The sequence below is a fragment of the Rhamphochromis longiceps genome, linkage group LG20 (assembly GCF_057381845.1).
Source record: "Rhamphochromis longiceps isolate RC_006_pf linkage group LG20, R_longiceps_female_GT1.1, whole genome shotgun sequence".
Taxonomy (NCBI): domain Eukaryota; kingdom Metazoa; phylum Chordata; class Actinopteri; order Cichliformes; family Cichlidae; genus Rhamphochromis; species Rhamphochromis longiceps.
The window spans coordinates 16,535,621-16,558,920 of NC_140576.1; the positions used below are offsets into that span (position 1 = coordinate 16,535,621).

General features: G+C 40.6%; 1 protein-coding gene across 1 annotated transcript in view; it reads right to left on the minus strand.

Moving 5' to 3' along the window:
* ntsr1 (neurotensin receptor 1 (high affinity)) overlaps positions 1-1,917 on the minus strand; it is a 92,293-nt gene extending 90,376 nt beyond the window's left edge. Inside the window, exon 1 of the mRNA XM_085393172.1 lies at positions 1,150-1,917. Within this exon, the coding sequence (XP_085249298.1) occupies positions 1,150-1,833 (684 nt within the window). The 5' untranslated portion in view covers positions 1,834-1,917. The remainder of the gene's footprint in view (positions 1-1,149) is intronic.
* Between the last annotated feature and the right edge of the window lie 21,383 nt (positions 1,918-23,300).

The window sequence follows — 23,300 nt, forward strand, 5'->3', positions numbered from 1 at the left end:
TGTATAGGATTGTGCTTTATGTTGTTTTATGCTGTCATTTTGCTCTATTTTATAGTTCTCTAGCAATTTGGGAAGTGGCTATTTCTTTTCTTATTCCTTGGCAGTACCTGTAGTTCCTGGTGTTAAGATATTTAGTCTGCTGTGATGATGAGTTGAATTTCAAAAAGAATACTCCCTTAGTGTCCTCCTGTGCTTTTATATCATATCGTATAACATGGACTGTATGAATGAATGTAAAGTGACATATTCTTCTCTTGTCACCATCAAAGAGTGCATAATGTATTACTAAGACGGCTAGTTCCCTACATGAAAGCAACCTACAGCAGTTCTGTGGGTGCTTCCACCCTCAAAATATTCAGTTTGCCAATATTCAGTGTCAAGGTCTGATATTGTTTCTACAAGAAGCATTTCAAGAAATAGAATATCTTTGGAACCTGATCTTTTTCATTTTCACAGCTTGCCTAAGCTGTAATGGTCAAATCTCTGGTGCTCTGTGTGAAAAAATATAGCTATAACCTGCCTTTCAAGTGTCTTTATGAATGAATCTCTAATCATTCGAACTCTACCAGCTTAAAAACAAAGAAGAAAGTGAGCCAACACAGACAATGACATCTGTAGCAGCATACATGCTGTGCTTTCTTCACATGTGAAGATGATTTAGGCTTTAGTGAATTTGCTCACCAAATGTTTATTTTCAACAGATATATATAAATATAAAAAAAAAAATGAGGACTCGATAGTTTAAATAATTTGACTAAAAGAATTATTTGCTGATTTGCAGATCATTTGCTTGCAGTAGGAAAACACTGTTTTTGACAGACTTCGTTGACCCTACACGGTTTAATAACTAAAATGTTTTCATGAGTAGGCCACCATTTAGTTTTTTTTCTCGAAGAAACAACAACAACAACAACATGTATAGGTGGGCACAGACGATAATGGTAAAGGCGAAGTTGCGCGTAAAGCCCTGTTCTTTAAAGCGCTACAGCACACACTCCCACATGTTTAGAACGATCCCTCGCAGCCGTCTCACCTACTACTTGTGGCTCAAGTACTACTTGTACTGTAGATTTTTACTTTGTCTCGATGCGTAAAGAAACCACAGTGGGGACCGATAATTGCGATAATAAAAGCTTTCCAGACACCCACCTGCAGCACGGTCTTCACCGTGACCGGCGAGACCACAGTGGTGCATATCATCTCGCCGTTACGCATCCTTTGGCCCATGATGAAGGGCATCGGTGTCGCGAGAGCGAAGGAAGCGAGCCACATGGCGCTGATGAGTTTCTTGGTGCGGCTGCGGGACATGATGCTCTTGGCTTTGAACGGGTGGCAGATGGCCATGTAGCGCTCCACGCTCAGGCTGGCGATGTTAAGCGCGGTGGCATAAGAGCAACTGTCCCGGAGGAAGTAGTAACCCCTGCACACGGCGTCCCCGAACACCCATGGGTAATGGAACCAGATAAAGTTGTAGAGCTCAATGGGCATGGAGAGGATCAGAATGAGCAGGTCGGACACGGCGAGACTGGCCAGGTGATAGTGTACGGTGCTCTGGAGGTTCTGCAGCGTCTTTCTGGTAATCAGGGTATAAATAGTGATGGAGTTGCCCAGGGAGCCTATGGCGAACAGAGCCAAGTAAATGATAGTGACAATGACTTTTGCGTACACATTCGTATTAACTTCCAGTTCCTCCTCATTACTTGTGGGACCGACGGTGCTGTTATCAAATGGAGGCAGTGAGTTATTCGCAAAAAGTTTCTGCGCCAACGAGCCAAAGCCGATCAAGTCGCTCCCCGAGAGCGTGAAGTTTAAATCCATTCTGCTTTTCTTCATGAAGGTATGGAACGAAAAGGTACAACTGAGCAAGCCGAGTGGATATGTGCCGACGCGACTCGCTCTGGTTTAAGTCAGAGGAGACCACCCTTTATAATTTGGCACGACAGAAGGCGTGCTCGCTTATTGGTGCTGCTGCGATGACGCACGACCATTCACTTTGTCCGTTAGTTCCATCTTGTCCGTTTATGGTTCACCTTGGAAACAAACAGTGCGATGCAACAACGCATCAAGAATTAAAGGAATTTAATTTCAAGTATGGTTTCTAATATAATTTTTTTCTTCTTTGCTGTTTTTCTCTGTTATTTTATTTTGAACCCTTAACTTTCTCTCCAAGAAGCTTTTGTCCTCTTTCTTCTCTCAGTCAGCCTTACAAGTAGAAAGAAATGATGTTATGTGTAAGTCGGAGACTCCACAACAGGGTACCAGACTTTACTCTGGGCCCCAGATAATGATTATGCTCATGATCCACTCCCAGTGTGAACTCCTTTGGACAAGAAGGAGAAAATGATTCTAATGGTTATTTCACAGCAGTAGGCTCACCTCTTTTTGACATTTTTCCCACATTGTTTATCACAAAGTTGTACATCTAAATATTTTAATGTTCTTCTATGCATATCATTTCAGTTTTCCCTCACGCCTGGGTGCTCACTATTATTCATGTTTTGCTCATACATTATATAAGGCTTTAAAGCATTGTTTATGTGTTGCAAGATAATTTCTGTTGTGTGACTCTGCTGAGCATCAACAACCTGTCCATGACACCCTCCAAACTCTGATGAAACAGAACATAGCTTTCTGGTTGCTGCCCTGGGTCCCCTACAAAGCAATACAAATGTATAGAATAGAAATAGAACCAGTGGATTATTTAACAGTGGCTATTGTTTTAGTTATATGATTAAGATTTGTGGGATTCATAAAATAATATTTCTCTAAAAAGATAATTTCATAGTCATTTGTCTAAAAAAGGGGGAAAGGAAAAATCCCAACATGCAACATTCAGCATGGTGCAAAAGTCTGAGCCACTTATGATTTCTGTATATTTTGATAGGAAAACAATTATATATTTTTACAGTTGCAACAGGCTTGAAAGTCAACATTTGGTATGATCACCTTTATGCTTCAACACTCTCTTAGGCAGCTTTCCTGTAATTTCTTTAAGGAGGCTTCAGGAATAGTTCTTCAGGCTCAAGGAAATGTTGGCTGCCTTTTGTTCTGCTCTCTGTCAGGATGATCCCACACTGCTTCAATAATGTTATGTTGGTCTAGGATCTGGGAGGCCAGCTCATGATTGATGTATGCTTTTGTATCCAGACCTGCTTTTTCCGCACTGACAGTTTGTTTTGGGTCACCATTGAACTGACAATTGAAACTGTTGCCAATCAGATGCTTTCCAGATGAAATTGCATAGTCAATCAAAATCTGATGTTACGCACTATAGAAACGCACTGTGATACCATTCTCCTCACCTCATCCTTAATGATAATTTGAACCAAAAATTTCAAATTTTGTTTAATCACTTCATAAGACATGTTGCTTCTGACTTGCTACTGGCTTCTTAACAGCCATGTTTCTACTGAGACCATTTTTGATAAGGCTTCAGCAAACAGTAGGTGGATCAAATGAGGGGCTAGGTTTAGATGCATGTCTCCAGTGCTGTGTCAGGTCTTTTGCGCCTTATTTCATACTGCATACTACATACCAAAATGACTGCTCTCCGGGGGTCTAAGTGTTTTAATAACACGACTTTTAGATACTGTTCACCGCTTATCCTTTTGACCTCCACTTGTCCAGTTTCCTCAAATTTATATGGACATACTGTACAGCATGCTTTCAGGCAAATCTTCAGGTATTAGCTCTTTGGGAATCACCTTGCTGATACTAAGGTGCCTAATGATGCAATTTAAAGTGGACATGAAAAACATGAAACATGTATAAAGGCTAATTTACGCCGTGGAGGAGAGCAAAACATGAGGGGTGGTTCAAGACTTTTTCACATTTCTGTATGTGTTTTCTTTTTCCAAATTCACCAAATTAAAGAATAATATTGATTGATTGAATATTGAACTGTTTGTGGAAAAAATATATTTTTCTTCTTCTCCTATTTTTGTAAAACACATTTTATTGGTGTGATATAAGATAACAATCCAATAGTAATAGCAGGCAAAAATACTAATAGTGCTAACTCCTTTTTATAATGTTTAGTAACAGAGTTAACTTAAACAGATTTGAATCATGTACAATTTCTAGGCAGTCACTTACCCTAGGTTTGTTTTAAAGGAAAAACAGTGTGTCAACATTAAATTGTAAGGAGAAGCTTCTTAGTTTTAATAATGAAAAGACAATTTAAGCACTTATTCAAACTTCATGACTGAATTAGTTGTTGTTAAAAATGTGGGGAATTTGAAAAGTCATTTATAAGCACTACCTGCTTTTAGGTATAGCATAAAATGTTTAGAAAGTCTTTATAATTAAAATATAAGATCTAAAATATAAGCTTTTAAAAGAAATGTCATGTCTCTGACTGTCCGCTGTTGACCCTTTTAGCAGTGCCCCTGTGACTTATATTGTAAGTATCTTATGTTGCTGTCTCTCAGTAAAATTTTGGCACAATAAAACTGGTGTGAAAGCCACCCCAATTTTTTGTCAGACATATGTATATTTTATCCACAGCTACAGTTAACAAAAAATGAAGCAAATATGTTCTGCTAGAGAGTATTGCAGGGAAACGTTTTAAAATCTGACAGTCTTCCATGGCATCCCCATTCTTAGTTCACAGGCAGAAAGGAATGAAAAAGAAAATAGAACCTTAGAGAAAACGAAAGTTAAGGTGCCATAATGGTAGCGATGTGTCGTTTGTGAATGAGCTGGTTCTAAGAGTCGATTCTTTCTAGCGAATGACAAGAGCTGACTCCAGCCAGGGAGAGCCACATCTTTAGCCTACCCTACTGAGACCTCATGCATGTAGGGATGGGATATTGTTTTGATTGCCATACCATGTGGCCAATCACATGCAAAGACAGACCATTATGTGAAAGAAGGAAGGTGGGCAGCGATTTCAGAGACAGCATGTTGGGAAAATAACAATATTTTCAACGTTACTTTCACTAAAAAGTGATGAAATGAGTAAAACATGAAAAGAAGCATCTGACTGCATTTCACTGGTATTGGAAAATGCAAAGATAAAATTACATTTATTTTTTCAACCATTTGCCATTTTGGAGGACAATAGATTTAAAACTTTTTTTCCAGGCCTTAAACTCCATGTATTTTCTACCTAACAGTTGCATATGCATAAAATTTAAGTTTTTATGAAAACACTGAAGAAAAAATTGCTTCAAAAAACACAAACCATTCATAATTGTGAAATTAGGAGAAGGCTCTGAAGAGGGAAACAAGCCAAAAGAGCACAATCTTTGAAAAGAGCCAGATCTCATCACTACATCATTGATACAGCATATTCTTACAAAAGCTACAGAAAGCTGCAAGCAAACCTAAATTTGCACATCATCTTTCAGGAGCTCCCTTTAGGGGTGACTACAGCAGAACATCTGCCTCCACCTCACTGTATCCATACCATCCTATTCTGTCAAACCAACCAGCCATCCCTCTTTATCTTTATGTCTGACAGCTCCATATTCAACATCCTTTGCCCATTATATCCACTCTCTGTCTTCTTTAGCCTTCTCAGCTTTGTCTCTTTAACTTTGTCTTATCCTCTGTTACCTTTAGCTGTGCGTCTTGTCTTTTTGTCAGTGTCACTGTTTCCAAACCATACATCATGGTAGGTCTCACTACTATCTTGCTGCTATTCCTGTGTCATAAATCACCCCTGGCACTCTCAACCTGCTGGATCATTTGTGCAACTTCATTAGGCGATGGGAATAGGTAAGAATTTAGCTATTCCGATTCCATTATAGATATTAATTAGCGATTCGATTCCTCATCAATTCTCTTATTGATTGTGATTGGGTTTCTAGTGGCTCTGTTTTCTGAGTAACTGCCATTGCTAAGCAGCAATAAAGAAATTACATTCATGCAAATTAATTGCATGCTGTGTATCAAATGTTTCTGCATGTTTGTTGAGGTATTTTCCCTATTTGTTGTGATCAATGTAGGAGTCATTGCTTAAAAAAGTAATTATTACACATATTATGCAGAACATGTTTCTTAACAGTAATCCAGTACCCTACTTAACTACTACAGGAAAAAGTAATTTATTATATTACTCATTACATTACTTTCATGTTACTCTGTAAAATAGCGGAAACACACTGTCTCATAATCACCATTCAACAAACATAAATCTGTAGCTACAACCCCGCAAACCAACACAAATCCCTAATAAGGACAAACATCTTTAAGATCTTTCTTTTAGTAGACTACAAAGCTGACCGCACAAAGCAAAGATGAAAACCAGAACACACACACACACACACACACACACACACACACACACACACACACACACACACACACACACACACACACACACACACACACACACACACGATTGCCACAGAGATTCTGATTTGTAAACATGAACAGGTAGAAAGGGAGGCTTCAGCCTGACTGTTCATCTCTTTGTTACTTGTTGAAGTAAAGGGTCCAGCTGCTAGGGTTGGCATTCACCCAGCTTTCACTCTGGGTTCTTGGCTAGCTTAGTATTAGCATGCTGTGGTTGTTTCTTTACTAGATTGCCATGTATCTTGTCTTTTTGTGCAATAAATATAAATGTCCATATTCACACTCTAGACTGCGTGGCTATTTCTTCCTCTGACTGTGAACTGAAATCAGCTGATTGTAGCGCGCAGGCATACTAACCGTTCTAAGGAATGGGCTACTGGGAACTGATTTTCTACAAGAAAATTTCCATTCCTAATCTTAAGTTTCTTCCTGCATCAGGAACTCAAGCCTTGTTCATTAAGGACAAACCTGCTGCTGAACCATGCAGCACCTCTGTATGGGTGCACTATAACATCATGATATCAAGATACTGGACATCAGACCTGGTTTTGTTCAAACCTAAAGATATGCCCCAACACCTTTTGGCAGTTCCCCTCACTATGACAGCTGTACTTTCCTAGTCATCTGGTAACTTCCATGCCACCTAGAGCCAGTCTTATCTCCTTCCTAAACTCTGCAGAACATCCTTTCTTGTTCTACTTCCACTGTTTAATCCTTGCCTCTACTGTCACTTGTTTCCCTGTCTTCATGTCAAAAGTCATCCTGTAGACTACAATTCAATGTGTGCTACATTGTCTCCTACCACCATCTTGCCTTCTTTTACCTTTTTCATATTAAACCTTTTGCATAAGATGCTGTACATTGTCATGTTATGTCCCTCTTTCTTCCTGAAATATCTCTTCACAACAGCCATTTAAATCCTTTTTTTGTTTAAATCCACTACCATCTGGCCTTCTGCATTTCTCTCCTTAATTGGAAAATGACATCATAACGAGTTGCTTTCTTAGTCCCCCACTGTTCTTGGACTTTTATTGCCCACTGAAGATAACATCATATAAATATTTGTAGTGTCTCGGTGACTGTTCAGGGGGTAGTCTCCAGAACAGTGAGAAGGGCTCCTAAAGAAGTCAGTGGCTTCCTAACTTAGCTGCTAGCATAAACCAAACATTTAGCTATCACAGAAAATGTAGTAGTTATTTAATGTTAAAGTTGTTATGGCTTCAGCTGAACTAAGGATATCAATAGTCGTCTTACTTGGAAAACCAAAATCAAACCTGGCCTATTTTAGAGCAACCCGTTCTCACTCCCAAAGCGTAACATTTTACGCTAGGTGACAAATCGTCACCATATTACGCTTTCGGCTACCCACCACGTTCCTAAATGACGACCTCGGAAAAAAGAGGAAATATGAGTCTGGACTGAATCTACACATGTTCGCTCTTTTTCTTCAAATCGCTTAGAAACACGCTATTTAACATCATTACAGTCCTGGTTAAGGTCAGGAATAAGGTTATGGTCAGGGCTAGGGATAAGGTTAGGTTTAGGGCTGGAATACAGGGCTGGAACGTCTATTACCGCGGGAGCGTCATTGCACTGGATTCCAGCCATAACCCGCCGCGTACCATAAGAACGCCGAAGGTCTCCTTTCGCGTTCCTCAGGAACGCCGCGGGACGTGACAAAACGTCGACATGTTACGCCTCGGGAGTGAGAACGCTCTGTTTAGAGAAGTGCTGGATCAAAACTAAAGGCTGTAAAACCATGTTAGGTCGAACATACAAGGTAGATGCAAGGTGTATTTTAGTGGAGCTTAATCCAAAGACAAATTTTGCAGGTAGATCCAGATGCTGCAAAAGTATTCTACCTTGACAATACCATTAAGAACTAGCAACTTGGTTATGATATAGAGGCTATTTTACACAGAATAAAATAGAGCAGAACAAAATAGCCCTTAATTGTGGCTGCTCCACACCAAATGTGCATGGTATAAAAATATACAGGTGTGTCTTAAAATATTTCCTATCACCTCTGTGTGTCTTGGACACAAAATGCTTGAAAACTACTGCTTGTTAGCCTGATAGTAAATGAGATAGAAATTGTCTTAGCCTGAAACAAAGTGCGTGATCGTTAAATACCAAGCATATATGCTTCACTTAATTTTGTCAATACATGAATAAGTGTCATGGTAGCATCTACATAGAGCCATGCAAAGATTATCTGTCACACTGTTGTCAAGAGGACTAGTAAAACTCTCAGTGTCACTCAAATTGATCCATACAGAGCCTTCATTCTGTGTTGGTCATTAATAGATACAACCACAGAGCAATAATGTGACTTTTTTGAATAAATGACTTTTTGTGAAACAGGGATATCTTCTTCACCTTCTTCTTTTTTTTTTTTTTTTTTTTTTTTGCCTGTCCCGTTTGGCTCTTTTGCCATCAGAATTGTTGTCTAAAGGCAAAGAAAGATGCCCAACGGATTTACTTTACCAAATTGACCATCCCAGCCTTGCCGTAATGGTCCATTTGATTCACCTTTTATTGTTTCTTTTATTTTCACTTACTGAATACGGGACAGACTTGACTGGGGGAAAGAAGGGGAGAAAGAAAGAGGGAAAGAGAAACAGCTGAGAAGAGGGACGGGGGAGAAGGGCAAAAGACAAAAACCAACAGAACGGGCAGAGAAGAAAAAAATGCATATATCAATCACCTGGGTCACCTGCTGAGAAAGAAAAAAGAAAACAAGCAATAGAGAACAAGAGCAACAGAACAAACAACACCACAATGATACATGGGAATACGACAGCAAATACCAAACACTAAACACCACTGTGCAGCACACAAGACCAACAGAACACAGTGTGCCCTGAGGTAGGAGCCAAAAAGGGTGCAGTTTGTGGGTGTGATCACCCGTGTGTACACCTGTGAGCATGGACGCGCTTGTTTTTTGTTTTTTAAAAGGTTCCTTCTTGTAATAATCTGCTAGAGGGTGTGGGGGGGCCACAGCCCCGTCCTCCAGGGCATGAAGCAGGTATGGAGGAGATCAAAACTCCAGACATCCAGAGGCCCCCAGAACACAAGAGACCAAGGAAGACCAACAGAGGGGCAGCCGCGCCACTGTCCCAGAAAGAGCTGAGGAGAGTCCCAGATGAGGGCTCACTCAGCAGCCGCGAGCAGAAGCCAGGGGGAGTTGCAGTGACGCGCCCGTGAGCTCCGCCGGCAGCCAGCCGCGCCTGAGTGACCGAGCCCCAGGGGGCACCCCACCTCCGAAGTGGCCCAAGCAAGCCCCAGGCTCCAGGCCCCGATAAGCGGCCGCCAAGGAGTGAGCCGGTGTGTACCTGGACGCCCATCCCCGGACACAGAGAACCACCAACGCACAGATGTCTGAGGGGGTCCGCCACTGGCAGGGGAAGTGGTGGTAGGGGGAGATAGGCCTCCAAACCTTGGAGGGCCTGAGATGTCCCCAGAGAGGTGGCGCCTGACACCCAACCTGACATATAGACACAGACATACAGGCACACACAGATACAAACATCCATTCCCACCCTCATGCTCTCATATGCACTTACTCCACACTCAACCAACGTGGAGACAGACATAAAGAGACGCTGTACACACGATCACACTCCCCAAGCGTACTCTACAAACCGGGTCTAGGTACCCTTGCCCCTGGAGGGGGGAACTGCACCCAGACCCAGGTGGTGTTACCCTTTTCCCTGCGGTGGGGGGAGGCAGACCGCCCCGACTCCGCAGCAGCAGGAAGGCCCCACACTCCAGACCGCAGTCGGACGGCCAACTCCTCCTCCTAGCCCCCCCGCTCCAGCAGGTCGCAGAGAACGGGGGTGAGAGAAGACTCCAAACCTCCCTCCACCCGCTCATTGTAGTGTTGATGCATTTGTGTTCTAAGGTGCATTTAAAACCCAGGAGGGCATGGAGCTACCTGCCAGAGAGCAGCAGGTAAGCGCATGGTCCCTCCAGCTAGCCCTCAATGTCTACGTGTATTTAAAATTGAGAGGTGGGCAACGACGCCAGGGGTGGGGTGTACACCCTGATGGTACTTTGGATTCCGTGTATCGTGCCCACCCCCAAGATCCTATATGTATGTGTAATGAGAGTGTGAGTAATGTGAATGTCTAAGTTGTGGGATAAAATTGAGGCAGAGGCAGCCAGAAGGGGACAGAGAGGGGGGGGGGGGGGGGTAGCCTCCTCTGCACCCTGGTGACATACCCCTACTCCAAGGTCCTGCATGTGTGGGTGGTTGTGGTGGAGCGGGAAGAGGGAGGCAGCTGGAGATGGGGAGGGAAGGAAGGGAGGGGCAAGTGACCCCTCCCTGGGGCCAGCTCCCCCGCTGACCCCAGTAGGCACCCCCATACTCCGCGACCCGCCAGGGAAAGGGGGCCCAGGCCCATCCAGACCGGGGCCCAGTGCAGCAGCGCCTCCCGGCCCCACAGAGCCCGGGACAGTTCACCCAACCCCACCACAGAGAAAACTGCACCCACCCCATCATCCACTCATCTTCCAGACTACATAAGACAATAAACACCCAGGCTGAGATCTTCCTCCACCTCTCCTGTATCTCCCCCTCCTGCAGAGGGAGCTCCTGAGGAGAGGAAAGCTCCTGCAAGATGTGACAATCTCCCCCACCAGTTGAAGAGCCCCCCAGGTGGCTCGATGCACCGGCGGCACCCTGCTCCAGGGCTGGGCCCCCATGCACCCACCCGCCCACAACCCCTGCAACACACCAACCAGGACCCAAGCCCCCGAGGCCCGGTCCGGGTCCCAGCCCAGAGACGGAGCACCCCCAGAACCTCACGCCCATCCCGGACCCACCCAGGGGCAGCCAGGCTACCAGGTCAGTAACCCACGTCCGTCAGCACAGACCCTCCCCTAGCCCCGCTGCACGCAGCCGCGAGGAAACAGTCACCTGAGAGCCAACAGAGCCCCTAACCGGACATGACCGCTACTCCGGGTTGAGCCCCCCAAGGAAGATGCCTCCGGGGAACCCCCCGACGCCCTAAGCCTGTCCCTACCCCCACACCAATCACAACAGTGGAGGCGGGACCAAACTATGACCCCCCACCCCCACTAGGTGATGGAGCTGATCAAAGGAGCCCAGAGCAATTGATCTGATGTGGTGGCAGAGGCTGTATCAAGGCTAATGTAATCTAATAGATAATTTCTATATTGGTTAGAATTAAGATTATTTTTATTTTTCCAGTTCATGAGGACTGTTTTCTTGGCTATGCATAGGGCAGTGAAAACCATATGGGCTATATTCTTTTCTGAAGTGACATTATCTAAGCTGCCCAACAAACACACTAAGGGGGAAGTTGGAATGTTACATTTCAGACACTTCGATAAGTCTTCACATATCTCGCGCCAAAACTTCTGAACTGGTGGACAGAACCAAAGAGCGTGGATATAATTGTCCGGTGAATTGGTTTGGCAGTGTGAGCAGTTGTTGGTAGACGTAAAGCCCATCTTGAACATCCGATGACCTGTATAGTGCACTCTATGTAATATTTTGTTTTGAATTAATTGAAGACTGGGATTTCTAATTAGATGAAAGGTTTTTAAGCAAATCTGAGACCAGAAGTTTAGGTCTAAGTTAACTGATAAATCCGCTTCCCATTTTGCAATAGGAAGTGATATTGATTCATCTGTTTTAGAAAGCATTCTGTATATTTTGGATAGTAATTTGGGGGTTTTAAGAGTAAGAAATTGAACCACACTTGGTGGTGTTTGTAGTTCAACTTGACCCGGTTTAAATTTCTTTTTTACTATGGATTTAATTTGTTGATATTCTAAAAATCTTTTCTTGTTGATCCCATATTTTGTAACTAGTCCGTCAAATGAAATAAATTCTGTTCCTTCTAGTATATGTTCTAAATATTTGATTCCTTTACCACTCCAATCTGAAAAGTTTATCATATTATTGTTTTGTAATATGTCAGGGTTGTTCCAGATAGGTGTACGTTTGCATGGGATTAATGAAGACGCCGTCAATTTTAGAAACTCCCACCATGCTGTCAGAGAAGAGCTGATGTTGATGCTTTTAAAGCATTCATGTTGTTGGATGTTTGAGCTGATAAATGGTAGGTCTGAGATCTCTAGATTATTGCAAAGTGCTTGTTCTACATCTAGCCAAGGTTCATCTAAGAGGGTATGTTTTAGCCATCCTGAGATAAACTGAAGCCTGTTGGCTAAGAAGTAGTGCTGAAAGTTAGGCAGTTCTAGTCCTCCTTTATCCTTGGTCTTTTGTAGTGTTTTTAAGCTTATACGTGGGGGTTTATTTTTCCAAAAGAATTTGGACATACATGAATCTAGAGATCTGAACCAATCTTGTGGCGGTTTAGTTGGGATCATTGAGAATAAATAATTTATTTTTGGTAAGACCATCATTTTTATAGCGGCAACCCTTCCCATGAGTGATATGGGTAGACATTTCCATCTAGCCAGATCATCTTCTACCTTCTTTAAAAGTGGGATATGGTTTAATTTAGTTAGATCTGCAAGCTTGGGAGAAACATTAATACCTAAATATTTTATATTTCCCGATTGCAGTGGTGTAGAAGAGGAATTATGGAAGGAGCAATTAATCGGTAGGACTGTAGATTTTGACCAGTTAATTGAGTAATCTGATATTCTTGCAAAAGAGTTTATCAATTCAATCACCCCAGAGATATTGGTTTGTGAATTTTGGAGAAAGAGTAACACATCATCCGCATAAAGGCTGATTTTATGTTCCACGTTCTTGCATTTTATGCCCTTAATTACTGAATTCTCTCTAATTGCTGCTGCTAGTGGTTCAATAAAAATTGCAAACAGTGAAGGGGAGAGTGGGCATCCCTGCCTGGTGCCCCTCAAGAGACAGAAGCTGGAGGATGTCTGGTCATTTGTTCTAACACAAGCTGTTGGGGAATTATATAATATTTTTAACCAGTTTATGAAAGAAGATCCAAAACCAAATTTGTGTAAAGTTGCAAATAGAAATTTCCAGTTAACTCTGTCGAATGCTTTTTCTGCGTCTAAAGAGAATATTGTAGTTTCTAGGTTTTTACTGTATGAGTAGTCTATCAAATTAAGTAATCTACGTGTATTTGTTGATGAGTGCCTACCTTTTATAAAACCAGTTTGGTCAGGATGAATTAAGAGGGGGGTTATTTTCTCCAGTCTCTTTGAGAGAGCTTTGCAGATTATTTTAAGGTCTACATTTATAAGGGATATTGGATGATAGCTTGAGGGATATACAGGGTCTTTGCCTGGTTTTAGCAGGAGATTAATGTTTGCAGAATTCATATTTGATGGAAGTCTGCCCTTTTCTTTAATTTCCAGCAACGTTCTGTAGAAAACTGGTGCTAGAATCGACCAGAATTCTTTGTAGAATTCTGCAGGAAAGCCGTCTGGACCTGGAGCCTTATTATTGGGCATACTTATCAGGGCTTCCTGGAGTTCACCTGGTGTCAGTGGTGAATCCAGTGCCATTGCTTGAGTGTCCAATAATTTTGGAAGAGTTATGTTGTCCAAAAACTGATCAATTTCTTTTTTAGATGGGTTTATTTGTGTTGAATACAACGTTTTATAGAAATCCCTGAAAATGTTGTTTATTTGTATCGGTTCATATATTGTGTTCCCAGATGAATCTTGAACAGCACATATAGTTGTTTTTTCTTTATTTATTTTTAGCTGGTTTGCTAGAAATTGACCGGATTTATTACCATGTTCATAATTTTGTAGGCGTAGTCTTTGTACTAAGAATTTTGTTTTTTTTTTATCAATTATCTCATTTAATTCTAGTTTTGTTTTGCGTATTTTGTTCAATGTTTCCTGATCTTGGTGGGACGCGTAGGCTTCTTCTAGTGATTTGATGTTTTTTTCTAATTCCTGAATATTTTTTTTTCTTTTTTCTTTTTATGTGATGAGAAAGAAATTATTTTACCTCTCATCACAGCTTTCCCTGCTTCCCATAGAACAGAAGCTGATGTTTCGGGAGTGTCATTATAGTCCAAATATGAAGTCCACTCTTTTTTAAAATATTTAATAAAGTCTTCATCTTTAAGTAGTGATATATTAAATCTCCAGTTTTTTCTTGGCGTGGTATTATTCTTGTGCATTAGTGTTAAAGATACAGGACCATGATCGCTGACAGCTATAGGGTGAATCTCAGTGTCTGAAATGTCGTTCAGCAGTGAGCTGCTGACCAAAAAATAATCCAGACGAGAGTAGGAGTGATGGACATGTGAGAAAAAAGTATATTCCTTACTGGTGGGGTGAAGGGAGCGCCATGCATCGCAAAGACCAAAGTCGCTCATATACTGTTTGATTATGTTTGTGGACTGGCCAATTACGCTGAGTTCCCGCTGTATTGAGCCTATCCATGTCTTCATTTAGTCCAAGGTTGAGGTCGCCTCCAAGAACAAGTGTGCCATCTAAGTGTTCAGAGAGTGCACTGAAAAAAACGTGAAAGAATGAGGGATCATCAACATTTGGACCATATACACTTGCAATACATAGCTTTTTATCAAGTATAGATAGTTTAATGATTAAGAATCTGCCCTCTGGATCTATAACTGTATCGAGTACTGTGAAATTAATTCTTCACCTTCTTCAACTATTCCTCACCTTATTAAAAATTTACTCACCAACTACTAGATTGTATTACTGTGACTTTGGGACCTGAAACCCAGTTTGGACCCGGAAACAGCTAATAACGTCAGACTTACACTTTTATTATTAAAATAGGTTACTTTTAATTTTATTAATTTGCACAAACAAAACTGGGGGTCAAAACAGCTCACATAGCTTAATAGTAGGGGTGCAACAACACTCGTATTGTGGCGGACCACCAGGTGGCTCCACTCACACCCAAGTTAAAGGGAAGTGTTGGGGTGGAGATTTTGGTGCTCACTATATGTGAAGTTCTGAGAGTCAGTTAATAAAGTTGGAGTGAGACACTGAGACCTCTCCTGTCGTTATTACATACCTCCACAGTATCGATATTGAACCGCTCGATACAGCGCTTTCGGTTCGGTACACATATGTATCGAACAATACAAATTTTTTTATTTATTTTATCAACTTTTCTTCTGACGATGCTGCCTGTGTTGAGAGCTCAGTGGACTACTCCGCCTAGGCTGCACTGTCGAGTGCAGATCCACTGAGCGCAGTGCAAGCTAGCAAGACAGAAGCTAAGCTCATTGCAACATAGCAACTGCCTCATTGCTACCCGAAATTGAACCTCCCCCACCCTCATTCAGATCTGGCGTTTGGAACTATCTTGGTTTTCATGTGAAACATGACCCTGATGGTAAGCGCGTCATGGACAAAAGTAAAACAGTATGTCGGATGTGTCACGCAATGCTCAATTGGTGGGAACTAGCGCGTTAGCGCAGTTAGCTTGCTTGTTAACGTGTTGATGCCGTCCAGCCCCATGCACGGGGCGATCCGCGGTAACTCATTAACGGAGATTTTCCACGTTATGGTGTTAATGTCATTTTAACGAGATTAACGCTGACAGCACTAGTGGGAACACAACGAATATGACTGCACATTTACGCCGACATCATCCTAGTTCAAAGACAAGTGGAAGCAGACAAAAACAACAAGCACACATGCTACAAACTTTACCCGAGTCATTTAGACAGCCGTTAGCACATGATTCTCCTCATGGGGACCTGATATGTTTAATATGCTGCTGAGAGTGTACCCCAGAAGAAGTGTATAGCTTTTATTTTGGAAAGAGCCATTTCTCTGTAATAAACACTCTTTTTCAAAGATGAGTGATTTCTCGATCAGATAGATTTTTTTTAAATTATTAATTTGTTGTTTCAGCAACATTAAATTTAATAACTGTACTTTTGAGTTAAAATATATATTTATAATTTTAATAAATGACAAATTAAAAAGGCATGAAATATTTTTGTATCGAAAAAATATTGAACCATGACACCAAAGTATCGAACCGAACCGAACCGTGAATATTGTGTATCGTTGCACCCCTACTTAATAGTATTTCTGTTTTAATGTAAGCTTCCCCTCACTTATTGGTCACAAAATTAAGTAAATGATTAACAAAGAATTTGATTTATTTTTTTATTCTAGAATTCAATGAAAGCAACAAAACGATAGTATTAATGTAATGAAAATGCAAAGTTAACATATTAAATCATGAATATCCCACTGTGGAGTCATACGTGGTAAAAGATTATGGCTTGCAATGGGGCATAACACAAGAATTCCTTAAACATGTTGTTGTTTGATAGTAAAAGTTGCCATCCCCTGCCCCAGTTGAATGATTATGATTTATTTGCCCCATTTGCTGTGCTGCAAAGCTGCGTGTGGGCAAAAAGACTGATAAATGCCAAGAAGAAGCTTCTGAAATTAAACTATTTATGGTGTTGTCCAGTCTTGTGGTGAGCTTAGCAATTGAAATAAGCAACGGGTTTCTCCAGAATTTAAAAAGTAGATTTTAAAGTTGAGCTGTAATTATTCTAAATCTTTCCTTTCATTGAGTTTTTTTTTTTTTTTTTTTTTTTACCAGGAGGAATGGACTGGCATTTAGAAAGGATGGCAGGGCTGCAGCTAATCTGTAGCTAATGAGCTTTTCTTTGAACGTCAGTTGATGGGTTGGACATAAAAGAATAATAAAAAACAGTTTTTCACTTGAAATACAGATATATTCTTGCATACCTTAATGTGGAGGCAGTGTGGTGTGTATGCCTGCAATGTGGTGGCAGAAAAACCCCCCATTTGATTTAATGTAGGATAAAAAAAAGACTCTGCGATTGTGTCATCAAAACTAAGAGATTGTACTTTCACACAAGCTGACAAATACACCTGACTCCTTTAAAGGTTGCCAAACTTTTCCTCTAAACCATAAGATAAATTCACTAATTAACATTTAAGAGTTATTTTATCAAGTTCAAGGATCTTATTCAAGTGCAGCATTTAGTGCAGGAGAGCCAGAATCTTGCCAAAAATGAATTTCGTTAAAGTATTATTGTTCAATTTGCTACTCTTTGCATACAAACATCGAGCTATTTTATCATTGGAGATTATATCTGTTATTATTCATTATGTATGCAACAGATGCACAAAATAAGCAGGTCAGAAGCTGTGAAAAACCTGGCTGGTGACCTCCAGATTTCACAGAAATGCCAGAAAGATGATACGTATGATATGCAATATGTGTAATAATAACCTTTTCATTGCAGTGTTACTGTCCATAGAGATGATGTGACACTACCACTGTCGTCATTCCCATGGTCTGCCAGCAAGTATTAATTACCAGGTAGGGGTGAAGGGTAAATTCAATGTATAGAAGATTAGAGGGAATTTACAACAACATCACACTGAAGCGATTATGATCATTACTATCATAGCTATTTTTAATATGGAAACAAAAGTGTAAAAGAGACATATGGGAAATACAAATGGTTTCTCTTAAAAACAAAAATACTCCTTATAGAATGAATTATTTAAAGCACTCTTTAAATTCCACTCTTTGCCCAAATATAGACAGTTTTGTGTATTTCATATTTAGCATGTCCAATAGAGCTGAAAGATGGTTAGTTGGTTAGTGGGTGAAGAAAAGCAAGCATCCCTTTTAAGAGGCTGGTAATGTCATGAAGTCAAAGAAATTGAGGTGGGGCATCCATTTGGAGCATCACTTGTGCAAAACACCGGAAACTGCAAGGACTATGGATGGAAATTAGCAGCTAGATCTAATACAATCCATTGATTCTCTTACTAACATTAATGTTTTTCTACATTGTCACTGACAAATAAATACAACCTCAAATCTAAAAAAGTTGGGAGGCTGTGTAAACTGCAGTTAACAGAAGGCAATGATTTGCAAATCCCACAAACACACATTTTAGTTACAGTAACATGTAGCAACCATATCAAATGTTTTGACTGAGAAATAAAATTATAAAATTACTAGCCCAACAAGTGCATCCCAACCAGTAAAGTAAAAATCTGAATTGTTTTATCCTAATAAGACAATGGGGCAAATTGTACTGACAAACGTGTCAGTATTACTGCACACAAGGATCATTTAGAGTTGCCAAATCTATACAATTTCATTTTTAATTCTAATGCTAAGGTTAAATGGAAACCTGGCGAGATCAAACACGCTGCTAAACTCTAAATAGACCACTGTGTACTTCATAGTTCACTGTCTATGATAAAGTTAACTTTGAAATGTCTTTTAGAGTAAAATTCCTGTAGGAATCATATTCATTTTCTATGTGGTAAAAGCTCCCAGTCCTAGAGGAGTGGGGCATCTGCTAGTTACGCTGCAGGTGTGGTAGAGCTAGTGGAGATGTGATTTAGTTTCTAACTGCTCAGTTGATTCGTATTTTTTTTTTTTGCAAACACTTATAAAGTTTGCAGTCAAAGAAACCTGATGGAGTTTGTATCTACAGCTACAGATTTTACACAATAAATCAACTTTGTTATCAGAGACTGAGGAGATTTTTGACTTTGAGTTATTTGGCTTTTTATGCATAAAAAGACATTAAATAATAATTGTTTTGGGATTTTTGAGAAGCAAATGGGCCATTGTAACATCAAAAACGATCACTATGGATATAGTATATACCAAAGTTGTTACACTTTGTCTTGATCTGTCGTATAGCATTACATAATAAGATGCACTCTGTTTACATGCTGTTAGTCCATATCTGAGTTGTTCGCTTATGCCTGAAGTTTGCAAGTGCTAAAAGATGGATCTTTGAGACCACAGTATTTTCCCCACAGTTATAGCAATAATAATATAGCAATAATTAATAACAGGGCTGGGAGATGAATTTAATTGTGAAGTCATAATTCTGTCTTTTAACACTTAATAGAATAGAATAGAATTCAACTTTATTGTCATTGCACATGCACAGGTACAGGGCAACGAAATGCAGTTTGCATCCATCCAGAAGTGCTTTAGTGATATAGATATATTACAATATATATTAGCAATAATATAGATATGTGAGTATATTACAGAAATGGGTCTATTATGGAATGTTATAATGTACACAGTATGAAGTATGTTGTGAATATTCTATAACTATAAGTATGTACAGGCTGTAGTGAGTACAAGCTATGTACAGGATATGAACAGGATATAAATATGAAAAACTATACAGAATATGAAATAAATAACTTTACAGAAATCTGAGATATACAGCTATACAGAAATGGGAACTATGCAAGTTGTAAACAGTTGTAGGGTTAAAAATTATCGTATGTACAGAATGATTATTTACACAGAGCTATACAAGATAAGTGAGGGTGTGGATAATTTCTACAGAGGCTATATAAAGTGCTAGTGGTTGTGAGTGGTGGTTCAGTCCATGTTATTATTGTGTGTTTGAGGGTGCACGATCTGATATCCTCGTGTCGGTGTTGTTCCCACATCATCATAATAAATGTTGTTCCAGGGTCCACATTACAAGTAACCAATCACCTTCTTGTGACGTCATACTTTTGCGACTTCGAAAAATACCCGCCTTAAAAAAAACAAATGTTCTTCGAGAAACCGCCTTTTGTCCGCCGATCCAGCAATTTCAATTCCTCTCAAGATACTTTTCTTTAATAAATGGTAAGCATAATACATATGTTTTCCTTGAAATGGATAGCTGTTTGTTTGCTAGTGATAGGCTACTTGCGAACCAGTGTTCTCCAGACAGAGAATTGCGTGTCAATGTATTATGATTTATTATGAAAGTACAGGTGAATATAGCTCTCCCGTCAATATATTATGATATATAATAAATGTACAGGTGAATATAGCTGTCATAACAATGTCAGGCAAAATTGCAGTAGCTTCCCTGATCATTTTACAAACATAAGTGAAGAGAATCTGGACTAAAAGGCCTAGACTAATGGTTGTGTGCTGAATCTATGAATCAAACTATCACCTGGAAACATAATTAACTGGTCCATAGCTGTGAAACTGGACATGAGTTCTTGATTCTATGGAGATTAACAGTAATCCAGAAATTTACAAATTTGTCCTGGGACATCGTGTAAATGTTGTCCCTGGGACATCGCGTAAATGTTGTCCCTGGGACATCGCGTAAATGTTGTCCCTGGGACATGTCCCTGGGACATCGCGTAAATGTTTTTTTCTTTCTTTGGCTCTCGGAGGAGGCGGACGCACTTTTCTCCTCTCCCTTATCTTTCCTGCTAGTTCTTATGTCCTTGTCTAGTCTCGTGTCTTTTTTGTATTACTTTCCCTGGAACACTCTCTCACAGTCTGTGTCTAAAACCTAAAAGAGAATTATGGATTTAATCAACTGGTCTCTGAATGCTATTGACACCCTTTAACGAGAAGTCTGGGCTCGGGAGAACCCGAGTGCCCTGGAGGGACTTTCCCTGCCGGATACACGATGGACAGGTGGCAGAGGATCGTGTGCCTGACTGTCGATCGAGGACACTGAAGATATCTACCTATTCGGAACCATGATAACAGGGTTCTTGCTGATCGGAGCTGGCTTGGCCCTGGCTTATCGGAGAATTAAGAGAGAGGAACCGGCTGTTCAAACCCCCACAAGGCTGCCCGCTGGGATTGGAACGACAGGTGCGACTTCTCAGAAAGGGCTCACTGAAGGCAGCATGGTTAAGAGCTTGGAGGCGCTTATGACTGCAGTGAATGCTCAGAATAACTCCTTTGAGCGTATGTATGTTGGATTACATCAGGAAAGAATCAACTCAGAACAACATCTCTGGGCGGAGCTGGATTACACCTCGGATAAGTTGGCTGCGGTCGTGAGGTCTCAGAATCTGCTATGTGAGCAAAAAGAGTGACAAGACCACAGAATCGACGGCTAATAACATCACGGAGAAGCTCACAGCTATTAACGGGAGACTGAGAGACCAGTGTCGGAGTGTTAAAAAACAGCTTGAAATTCTCAATTACCATCATAACCCGGCTACCCCTTCGGCGCCAGCTCAAGGCCTCTAGCCGAACAATAACTCCCTGATAACGACTGTGTTGAGTCTGTTCCTTCCCATTCCCTACAAGGCAACCTGGGTTGGCTGGAAGACTGTTTACTTAGCCTGGCAGGGCGAAGGACACAACATTTAAGCCTCCACTGAACTATGGACACGCACACACATACATATACTGACACTGATAAGCACTCACTGACGCATCACCCTCCCTACCCCGGATCCAACGCCACCTCCAACGCTTACCTCCCCCATGATGTGGACATTGGGTCAGCTGGAGGCGCAGTCGAAAGATTGTAGCGGTCCCAGATCAGATGTACACACTGGAACTCTTTCCCATGTTGCTTGTCTGTGTTTATTGTGTTATGGTGTGTTGATACCTGTGCATTCCTGTATTATCCTTTTGTGTTGCACATTTCAATGTTTTTTTTCCTCGCTACCTGGCCTGACCTGTCTCCCCAATGTGATGTTTGTATTGTATGTACGGTCGGCAAGGTCTGTCATCTCGGTTGTGGGCAAAAGACCTGCAACTGACAAATAAAGGCTATCTCATCATGTTGTCCCTGGGACATCATGTTAAAGCTGCCAGAGACATACCATAGCTTCTTTTAGCCCCTGTTTGTTTTGAGATATATCTATCTATCTATCTATCTATCTATCTATCTATCTATCTATCTATCTATCTATCTATATATCTATATATATTTTAATATTATATTTAATATTTACATTGTATTGCAAAAAACCCCAAAACAAGTTAAAATGAATTAATGAATATTGACTAATTAAACCTTTGTTATTTTTCCACCAGAAATGGACGATATAATTAGAAGAAGTGTTCTGAATGACGAAAAAAAAAAAGAACTGGAAAAGATAGACAACTTTGTGTGCATGTGTCACAATGCCAGGAGGACCCATTCAGTGTTGTGTTAGAAAAATTGAACTCATTAACCCTTCATGGACATTATAAATGTTTAAATGTGGCCTCAGGTAAAGACAGGAAAAGAGACTATTACAAATTCAACTGCATCAGAGCTGGGAAAAAAAGTCGAAACAGCTACAGAGCAGTGGGCTGTAAGGCCTATGTTTCATTTAAAGTACTCAAATGTTGGAAAGACCACACAGTCATCGTGCAGCGTACATATGATAAGCATGATGGGCATGATCCTTCGGACCCAAAAGACACACATTTCAACAATATTTCCAGTGATTTGAGGAGGAACATTGAGGAACTGCTTTCCCTTGGAACTAAGCCAGCCATCATACTAACTGAATGTCATAAATGGGCCAAAGAACATGAACACAGAGATCTTCACAACAGAGAGCATTTTGTCACACCACGTGACATTGACAGTGTTAGAACCTGCATGATGAGGAAGAAGCACTTTAACTGTGGAGACAGTCAAAGTGTACATACCTTACTTAATGGAAAACATCAAGAACATGTTCTCTTCTATCAACCATACACATCTGACCAAGAACTAATGATTGTTTTGCAGACACCTGTAATGAAATCAAACATGGAGAACTATGCAAAACAGTTAGTATTTGTTGACAACACACACTGTGTTAACCAGTATTCATTTCCCTTATTCACACTTGTTGTAAGAGATGATCATGGGCATGGAGTCCCTGTGGCCTATGCTATTGTCAGCAACGAAAGTCAGAAAACCCTGGAAACTGTTCTTGGAATAGTTTGTGAGCATTTCCCAACTTCCCCGAGGTAAATAATACATTGACAGCTATTAATTTTGAAATAATTCCTTTTCAAAAAAGTTATAACATGCCAGAATCTAATGCTATAGCTGCAGCATGGGCTGCAAAAAACTTTCCTTTCCAGTTGTTAAAGTTATTCCTATAGGCTGTATGCAGTATTTTATATAACTACTTGTGAGTTGAAATGTTTAATTTGGCATTGAAGTGGTGCTTTGAGATAGCAAAAACATTTTCATTTTTTTCTGTAGAGCATTTATGGTTGACAAAGACTTTGCGGAAATAAATGCTTTGCAGAAGGTTTTTCCAGAGTCAGCTATCCTTCTATGCTGGTACCA